Source organism: Rana temporaria, chromosome 5 (assembly GCF_905171775.1).
Source record: "Rana temporaria chromosome 5, aRanTem1.1, whole genome shotgun sequence".
NCBI lineage: Eukaryota > Metazoa > Chordata > Amphibia > Anura > Ranidae > Rana > Rana temporaria.
In genome coordinates, this window is record NC_053493.1 from 239,068,603 (window position 1) to 239,079,437 (window position 10,835).

Sequence of the window (10,835 nt, forward strand, 5' to 3'; positions counted from 1 at the left end):
ATATATACATATATAGGCATGGGAGGGGAAACCTTCCCAAAGCAATATACACTTATTTAGATACCACTTTCCTTCTGCCCTCTGTACCTTATCTTTCTTTGACCCTGTCTTGTCCCTCCCTTGCCTTTCCCTATCTCTTTCTAGCCTATTATCTCCCAAAATTGGGTCTAATCTAGATGGAGAAGTCGGAAGGAATAGGACTGGGGATGATATGTAGGAGATAAGGGGATATGTTATTTTAATAACAACAATGAATATAAATATAAGTTAAATTCTATTAAGGGGTTATATTGTGACCGACCGTGTATGTGCGTTTGTATAATGTTTGTTATTGTAAATAATGTGTATTTATTTGTTTGTAATGTTGGAAAAATTAATAAAGAAACCATAAAAATAAAAGAAAGCCTGCATTAAAAACTTAAAGCGGACCTTGCACTAAAAATTCTGCAAATATACAATAAAAAAAAAAAACACAGTAGAGGAAACAATTTAATACATATATTTATCTTTTCCCAATTTTTCATACAATGGGTGTATTGTCATGCTCTGATGATATCCCGGGGGAAACCGAGAAGCCCAAGTCTTGGGAGATGATGCTCAAACACAGTGCAGGAGCATGTTCTTGTGTTATTTGGGCTGCCCAGCATTCTGCCAAATTTCACTGGAATGAGCGTGACCTAGCGTCATCTGAAGGAAAGGTACGTTTGTTACTAGTTTCCCTACAAGAATTTGAATACAATTTTTTTATTATTTGCCAGAATTTTTGCAGTGCAGTGTAAATAATCAAACCTTGGGAGGGATTTAATAAAACTGCAGAGTACAAAATTTGGTGCAGCTCTGCACAGAAACCAATTAACTACCAGGTTTTATTGTCAAAGCTTAAGACCCCTTTAACACTGGGGTGGTGCGGGCATTAGCGGTAAAGTGACGCTAGTTTTAGCGGTGCTTTTTAGCCCTTTTCAGCCGCTAGTGGGGCACTTTTAACCCCCACTAGCGGCCAAGGAAAGGGTTAATAGCGCCCGTGTAATGACGCTGCCGAAGTGCTTTGCAGGTGTTTTGGCAGCGCTGCCCATTCATTTTAATGGGCAGTGGAGAAGAGGTGTATACACCACTCCCACACCACCCCAAAGATACTGCTTGTGTGAATTGTTTTACTGTCCTGCAAGCGCACCACCCCAGTGTGAAAGCACTCAGACTTTCACACTGGGGTGGCTTGAGAGGCGCACTTCATGTGCTTTTTTTAGCGCTAAAATGCCTGAAAAGTGCCCCAGTGTGAAAGGGTCTAATTGAACAAACTGAAGTTAGACGCTGATTGGTTACCATGCACAGCTACACCAGATTCTGAGTGCTCTAGTTTTAGTGCATCTCCCCAAGCTTGTGTTTTGGGTGCAAACTTTTCTTAACATTACTGTGCACCTGAATGGCTGTTTGAAACTTGAAGTGCTATAGGCCTGCATAACAAATTAGTATTTAAAACAAGACAGTCAGTAGATATGTAGACATATATGTATATAAATATGGACCATAATGTTTTTCTCAAGCTTTGATTTAAAGATCTGCTGTGGACACAGGGGAGCCCAGCAAAAGTCTACTCAGTTGTAAAAATTAATACTTTTTATAGGTGTGTGTGAAAAATATTTCTAGTCTTAAAACTTGCTTTGGTTTTATAATTAAAGCGGGGGTTCACCCTAAAAAAACTTTTTTTTTCTAGCATGCCATCAAGCATACTAGCGCGATCTACATTACGCCTTTATTTTATTTTTTTGCGCCATACTCACAGTTTACTGCCGTAGTGAAGTTTCAGACTCCCCGCGGGGAATGGGCGTTCCTATGCAGAGGGAAGATGATTGACGGCCGGCTATGGCGCGTCACGCTTCCCGAAGATAGCCGAAATAGGACTTGCCTCTTCACGGCACCTGCGCAGTCAGCTCCGATGTCTGTGCGCAAGCGCCGTATAGCGCCGTGAAGAGGCAAGACCTATTTCGGCTATCTTCGGGAAGCGTGACGCGCCATAGCCGGCCGTCAATCATCTTCCCTCTGCATAGGAACGCCCATTCCCCGCGGGGAGTCTGAAACTTCACTACAAGATTAAACTGTGAGTACGGCGCAAAAAAAAAAAAAGAAAGGCATACTGTAGCTCGCGCTAGTATGCTTGATGGCATGCTAGAAACTTGTTTTTTAGGGTGAAACACCGCTTTAAGAAAACAAAATACTAGGTAGACAGTTTCTAATTAGTAATGTCAGCATCTTGTGTCTTGCCTGAAGTCTATACTTTATACACTTGTATAAACTACTGTATGGGGCTGCTTTACCAAAACTGTAGAGTGCAAAATCTGGTGCAGCTCTGCATATAAACCAATCAGCTTCCAGGTTTTTTTTTTTTTTTGTCAAAGCTTAATGAACAAGCTGAAGTTAAAAGCTGGTTGGCTACCATATTGAGCTGCACCAGATTTTGCACTCTACAGTTTTAGTAAATCAATCCCTATGTGTTTTATTTTGCAAAGTTATATTAGCTGTTATGGTTATCAGTACTGTTGTTGATGGCATTATTATCCAGCCACCATTCACACTGATGCCATCGTACACACGATCAGTCCATCCGATGAGAACGGACCGATGGACCATTTTCATCAGTTAACCGATGAAGCTGACTGATGGTCCGTCGCGCCTACACACCATAGGTTAAAAAAACGATCGTGTCAGAACGCGGTGACTTAAAACACAACGACGTGATGAAAAAAACAAAGTTCAAGGCTTCCAAGCATGCGTCGACTTGATTCTGAGCATGCCTGGATTTTTAACCGATGGTTGTGCCTACTAACGATCGTTTTTGACCTATTGGTTAGGAATCCATCTGTTAAATTTAAAGCAAGTTTGCTTTTTTTTAACCGATGGTTAAATAACCGATGGCACCCACACACGATTGGTTTTGACCATCAGACCATTCTCATCGGTTTAACCTATCGTGTGTACGCGGCATAACGCGATGCAGGACAATGGAAATAGCATTGTTCTCTAAAGTGCCCATTCACATCAATACAACATGGTGTAGTGTGACTTTGGAAAAGGTGCCTGTGCCTCTTTTTGGTGCTGCATTGGCCAACGGGAACCTATATGAAAAATGCATGTATGTGGCTTTGTGTGCTTTTTTTTGCCTAAAATCCAGTCTCTTCATCCTAGCAGCAGATACTGTATTGCTAGTCATTGGCAAAAACAAAAACGCTTGCACCATGAAAAACGCATGAAAAATATGTCAACTATGTACATGTCTGCATTACAAAACTGCACTGAAACGCATGATTATGCAACAGTACTATAGTGTAAACCTAGACTAAAAGATTAGCTAACAAGCTTTTATTGATGGTTTGTACAAATTAATGCTTTTTTAAATTAAAACTTGATTGCACCAATCCACATATTTTACACACAATCTAACATACACACAAATATATGTAACATTTGGAAGATATATTTACATATACATACACACAATTGATAGATAGATAGATAGATAGATAGATAGATAGATAGATAGATAGATAGATAGATAGATAGATAGATAGATAGATAGATAGATAGATAGATAGATAGACGTGTATATATATATATATATATATATATATATATATATATATATATATATATATATAAACACACACAACACAGTATATGTGTGTAATCATGGGGAAAGACTTGTAATGTGACTTTGCAGTCCTAAGTCACAGGACAAGTCGCACAAGTGTGAAAGGGGCCTAAATATATATATATATATATATATATATATATATATATATATATATACTTTTTTTGTTAAGATTGTTAAGATATATAACAGTGACAGTAAGACATTTAAATATTTGTATTATTAATTATATATATATATATATATATATATATATATATATATATATATATATATATATATATATATATATATATATATATATATATATATATATATATATATATATATATATATATTGTGTATATTACATTACATATGTGTAGACCAAGCTTGCAGTGGAAGGCACTGGTTGCCCCACTGTCAGCTGTACTCCATCCTGCAGAGGTGAGAGTGACCTCTGATGTGACAGTCACATGTCAGCCCTGCAGAGGTGGGGAGTTCAAGTGCAGCTGCAGCCTGTCTCCTTTATTTTCTACCAACCTATATTAATAGGATCTGGGAACACGACAGGAAACAGCAGACTTCTGGCAATTCACAGTTTATATTGGTTGAATGTAAATAGGGCTTCAAAAAATAAATATAGACAGCAATATGTGATTCTCCAGCATCAGTGTGTAAACCAGCAGGGAGAAGGAGTATGGCTGGCTAGCAATGTCCTCTGATTTTATACATAGGTGCTCTATGCACCATCTGGTCATCTGCTCCCAGCAGGACATGGCAGTGTTACCCCAGCTATATGTATTTCCCATACACAATACTGGGATGAATACAATTGAATTAACCCTATGATTGCTTCCTTATAATCATACCCCGACTTTAATTATTCTTTGTTTAAGGTGATGATGGGTAAACTTAAATTTTGACATTACATTACAGCAGTCTATGGAAATGAAACGTCTTGAAGCTATACAGTATAAGTACATCAGGGAATACGTATTACTGCAAACGGATAACATTCTATCCAAAAGAGCTCTGCAGATAACCTCTCCATTTGTAAATAGGTGAAAGCATAAATCAACAGGTTGTGTTTTTTTTTACAGGGAAATCGGTCATTTACAAAATTAATTAATGATAAGTATATGATAAGGTTAATTTGCTACTTAGATGTACTGTCTGACCTAAACATAAAAGCAATTCCTTCTACTATATAGCGATCCGACAAACAGTATTGCTATTGGCATACTAAAATACTGTACTATATTATTGGGTATAGTGTAAAATACAAATGACTAACTTTCTGGTTTATTTATTTACACAAAGCATATTTTAAGAAAAAGAAAAAAAAAACAACAACAATGCCTCTGTAGTTTCATTACAAATGTATCCACTTTAATTTATTTAAAGTATATACTTTACTAAAATTTCCTGAATGTATCCACTTTAATTTATTTAAAGTATATACTCTACTAAAATGTCCTAAATGTATCCACTTTAATTTATTTAAAGTATATACTCTACTAACATTTCCTAAATGTATCCACTTTAAAATTTTTTTAAAGTATATATACTCTACTCAAATTTCCTAAATATATCCACTTTATTTTTTTAAAGTATCTACTCTACTAAAAATTTCCTAAATGTATACACTTTAATTTCTTTAAAGTATCCTCATTAAAAAAAATCAAATTTCCAAAATGAATCCACTTTAATTTCTTAAATAATTCAAGATAAAGCATTCTCCATTGGCATTTGTTATAAACATTTTATTGAAAAAAAATGTACATCCAAATATCTGAACATTTTTTTACGACTACATAAGTGCAAATACATTCTCTTCTTTAAAAAGCATAGTGGGATTATACAGATTTCAGATACACTTTTGTCAACATATTGTGATAAGAAAATCTAAAGAACAACAAAAAAAATGGCAAAAATAACCTTGCATTTTGCCCTACTAAAATATTTAAAATATTTAATTTCTAATATATACAGTATTTTAATACTAGGTGGTAAAGGAGTGTGGGAGGGGGGTTCTGACTTCCCAAAGATGCCATAGAATAGGTTTTATTATTTATAAATGGTAACATTTTTCATCTGTTGATTGTGTGATGGAGGGGTCGAGGTAAAGGGGATAGACAGGTAAAAAAAAAAGGGATACAACTAGAGTTTAGCGCAGGAGAGAGGGAGAAGAAAGAAGACATAATAGAAAGTTAAAATGGGCAATGCATAAAAGAGAAGGGTGTAAGAGGGAAAAGGAGAGAGAGAGAGAGAGATTTGGTAGGTTATACGCAAGAGAAAGAGGGGAGAGAGAGAGGGAAATAAGTAGATTATATGGAAGTGAGAGAGAGAGTGGGAAAAGAAAGAGAGGGGGAGAGAGAGAGAGAGAGAGAGAGAGAGAGAGAGAGAGAGAGAGAGAGAGAGATTTAGTAGGTTATACAGAAAGAGAGAGCAAGGGATGTATGGTAGAGAGAGGAGTAGGTTATATGGAAGAGAGAAAAAGGGAGAAAAGGATGTATGGTAGAGAGAGGAGTAGGTTATATGGAAGAGAGAGAAAGAGAGAGAAAGGATGTATGGTAGAGAGAGGAGTAGGTTATATAGAAGAGAGAAAGAGAGAGAAAGGATGTATGGTAGAGAGAGGAGTAGGTTATATGGAAGAGAGAAAGAGAGAGGAAGGATGTATGGTAGAGAGAGGAGTAGGTTATATGGAAGAGAGAAGTAGGTTATATGGAAAAGAGAGAGAGAGAGTTTAAGGTTATATTGGTGAGAGAGAGAAAAGAAAGAAGGAAAGGAGGAAAGAAAGAAAGGGTACAGAGTCAGAAGGTGGATAATAAATACAGAATATAGAGGAAACAGAGGGGTGAGGTGATGAGGGGTGGAGTATTTAATATATAGAAAAGAGAGGTAAAAGGGAGAGAGGCAAACAGAAAGTAGAGAACCATTGTATAAAGCGAAAGGAAATAAGAAGGTAAGATAAAGAGATATAAGAGGAAGACAAGATAACAAAGAGATGTAAAAGATGAAACAACACAGAACATACGATATAGAAGAAGAGGGGAATGGGCAGAGAAGGAAAGAAATGGGCAGTAAATTGGGCACATAATACAATAATAACTGGTGTAGAGAAGGGCATAAGCAGGGTGTCTAGAGACAGATAGGAGAGAAAAGAGACAAATTAATGGGACAGAAGAGAAGAAACAGGTTGTAGAGAGGTCCATGCACACATGATAGAGATCACATGATAGAGATCGCATTATTCTCTCGCCTGGTGCTCTTCAGGCTCCTATATTTTCTCCTCTCTACTCCAAGCTTTTTTTAAACCACGCAGTCATTTCCACCATGTGGAGATGACTTCCAGCATTTGGTTTTCCATGATCCATGATTCATGGTTAAGTCACATCGAAAATATTTACAAGGACAAAGCAACTATTACAAACACCAATCCGTAATGATGCATCCCAAGATCTGAGTCCATTCTGAGATTAGGAAGACTTTATTTACAATCTAGGAAAATACTACTACAATGCAGGGTATAATTTACTAAAGGAGTAATAAATAGGTTGGTCAAACCACTTCGCAATGAAACCTTCTGGATGCACTGTTGTACAGACAATTTTAGGAGAGTTTTGCGTTTTTTCTGTCAGAGATGCAAACCACAATTGTTTTTTTCCTGTTTTATATGCCTGTAATCGTCCTATAATGTGCATAGACACATAGGATAACATTGATCTGCTTCTAGGGGCACAACACAAAACTTCTGTAGAAGCAGCGATTGTGTGCTCACCGTACACCATACAATCTGACCATACACTCATTTTTAGATTTACCAAAAACTATTCAATGTGAGGACCTACCTAAACTATCCAATCAATTTGTATTCGATCAGGCAGGATATATTTGTTGGTAAATCTAAAGGCGGTTGTACAATCAGATTGTATAGTGTATGAACAGCCTTATGACATTATTGCTTGAGTAAATCACCCTTATTATGAAAAAATACAGGGAAGGTGGATATGAATAGTAAGATGCATGTGATGTAGTAACCTCATTATCTGATGGCAGTCAGCTAATATTAGTTCTTTTTTTATTATTAAAACCTGTGACACCTGTTTTCTGTACTACCAGCTCTTTAGTATTTTTAGAAGTGCTGTATTTGTGTCTGGGGTCAGATACTTGTCCTTGTCATCTTGCTGGGTTTGTGTCTGGGGTCAGATACTTGTCCTTGTCATCTGGCAATGCCTCCTGATTGCAGAACTGTAAACATATCAAACTTTTATTATTACCTGTGCTTGGCAGGCAGTGATACATTTTAAGCCGATTCAAGCAGATGGAAGAAGAAGGGTACTTCATATATGGCAGCTGCACACAGATCCAGCATTGGGACTGGCACCCTGCCATGGATTAGTGTGGCTGCATGGCCCAGCATTGAGATACACAGGGTAGGAGACAAGACCAGCCCAGGTGTGCTCGATGCCCTCCTGGCACAGTAAAGTACACACACGCTGCGATTGTCGCTGGCTCCCCATTGTGTTGGCTCAGTCCCATCTACATCACGCACGGCTTTATATCCTGGCAGACACTCTGATGGTGGTGATGGTGATAGTAAGAACTACTGGCAGACGGGTGGAAAGAAGAAATCCCGTTAAAGTTGAGAACAAAATCCTTTCTGTCGCACACAGGGGAGGAATGGTGCTGGTAGCGAGGCAATCCCACTGCAATGGAAATACAAACAGTTATTAGAATAAAATCACACCGGGCTGGTGCCACCAGACCCCCACTGACTGATAAAGAGAGGGCAAAGGCATCACCTGGTCAAAGGATTCTGTTTGCCTTCCATTGGTGATGGAAAGGTATAAAATCTATCAACCTATCAGAATTAAAGAATAAAGTAATCATTCCCCAATATTTCCTGTCCATTGACCTATAGAGGAGTTTTCACTTTTAAAAGTTCTTAGATTATGATGAGAAGTTGTGTCCACTTCGATCCAGCCATATGCAATCACAAATCCCTTTTTTTGTATTTTGCACACAATTGGAGTTCCATTGTAATACATAATCTAAATGAGCAATCAGCACATTTTTGGTAAATTGGTGCATTTTTGTCATTATTTGACACAAACTAATATATGACATTATGAATGTGACTTATTCTGACTTATCTGCTTCCCATACCTACCTATACTTATAATTGGTCTGAAAGGTCTAATAATAAAATTTGGACATAATCTGCCCATTACCATTCTTTAGAAATAATGAAAATAAAATAAAACTAGCTGTAGCACTTTAAGTGCCAGTTCACTTTGCAAAGCCAATAAGGTGAAGCTGTGGAAACTTCAAAAAGATGGACAGCCGCACTCCAAAAAAACTCTTGAGTTGTCTTTATTGTAAAATAAATGATAAAATGCACTACAAAAAGCAGCAAAAATAAGGAAAACAGACAACGCGTTTCGCACTGAATCAGGGCTTAGTCATGGCTCAATAAGGTGAAGCTGCCTTCACTTTGATGAACTGGGAGAAATGATGGACTTTACTGGCAGATGAGTGGTTGATTGAGGTGAATACAGCTTCATCTTATTTCCTAAGCTTAGTCAAGGATCACTTTTAAAGCCTGGTTACCAGTACAATAACTATGGTGGGAATTTTGCTAAAACTGGACAGTGCATATTCTGGTGCAAACCAATCAGCTTCCAGGTTAATGTCAAAGCATGAAAGAATAAGTTGAAGTTGCCACCACTGCACCAAATTCTGAGTGCTCCAGTTTTAGTAAATCTCCCCTTATATAATATGAGGACAAACCTTTCCAATTCAATCAGTTTCTACCCATTCCCGCAGGCCCTAATAATACATAGCTGTTAGTAGATCCAAAGGAGATTATACAATAAGATTGTATAGTGTATGCACAACGTTAAACTTTGCATGCCATATGATCAAAACCCAAGCAATGCATTGTGCCCATATTCACTATGTGACTGCCTGCTTTCCCCAGCATTGCCAGCAGCCAGCTCACCTTAATATATTTCCATATAAATCTTTCCAAGCTTCCTATTTATGGCCCCAGTTTAATCAGTTTCCATGGATTAACAATGTGAGAAAATATGTATTTCCAAACCTCAACAAAACAGGCGTTCTGCTTCTAATCCGCCTGGATATTGCTTGGAATAGAACATGAAAGCACATTCATTTCTGGGGCTCAGGCGTTCAATGGCTGCCCTTATTTTATGTAAAATTAGTTAAGAATGTCCCTTTAAAATGGGGATTATTTTCACAAGGCTCATTAAATCTGTGCAGACACCTCATTATGTAATGAATTTTTAATACTCGGCCAGTTGCCTTCTCCTCAAGGTGAACTAGGCGCATGTAAAAAGGTGAGCACGACTTAACGAGCTGCTGGACTTCCTAATTAAAGAGAAGAATTTGCCTTTCTGCTAATTAAGTGAAAAACGGGGCTGATTTCTAGAGGCATTTTGTATGGGCAAGTACTGTAATGTACCACACCACGCTGCCTAATCTTATCTAATCTTTCATCTACTAGCCTGATTTACAATTTGTCATTTTGGATCTGTGGGGCTTAACTTTGATGTGGATGGCATATTGGCAGGGCAGGAAGGAAGTTTATTGTATAGTCATAAATGCCATTTATAGGTGTAAATAAATCCAGCAAGTGACTGATAATAATTAGCCCGTATTTCCTAAAGATTTCCATAACTTAACCTGGCTAATTGCATAGCTGCACCTTTCCTTGTAGCTAAAGCAAGGATAGCTATTACTAAATATAATAATAATAAATAATAATAATAATAATAATAATAATAATAATAATAATAATAATAATATGATTAATAATAATAATAATAATAATAATAATAATAATAATAATAATAATAATAGCCCGGTATTTCTTAAAAGTATCCATAACTTAACCTGATTTATAGCTACACGTTTCCTTTAATAATAGTAATAACACATTACTACAACTACTAATACTAATTCTACTGCTACTTATAATAATAATTAGCCTGTATTTCATAAAAAATATCCATAACTTAACCTGATTTATAGCTACACGTTTCCTTTAATAAAAGTAATAACACATTACTACAACTACTAATACTAATTCTACTACTACTACTACTACTACTACTAATAATAATAATAATAATAATTAGCCTGTATTTCCTAAAAATATCCATAGCTTAACCTGTCTAATTTCATA

At 36.8% G+C, this 10,835-nt stretch overlaps 1 protein-coding gene across 1 annotated transcript in view; it reads right to left on the reverse strand.

Annotated features, from left to right (window-relative positions):
- Nucleotides 1-6,198: 6,198 nt before the first annotated feature.
- The window catches only part of FOXF2 (forkhead box F2), a 13,014-nt gene continuing 8,377 nt past the window's right edge, over nucleotides 6,199-10,835 (reverse strand). The window contains exon 2 of the mRNA XM_040353631.1: nucleotides 6,199-8,334. Within this exon, the coding sequence (XP_040209565.1) occupies nucleotides 8,168-8,334 (167 nt within the window). The 3' untranslated portion in view covers nucleotides 6,199-8,167. The remainder of the gene's footprint in view (nucleotides 8,335-10,835) is intronic.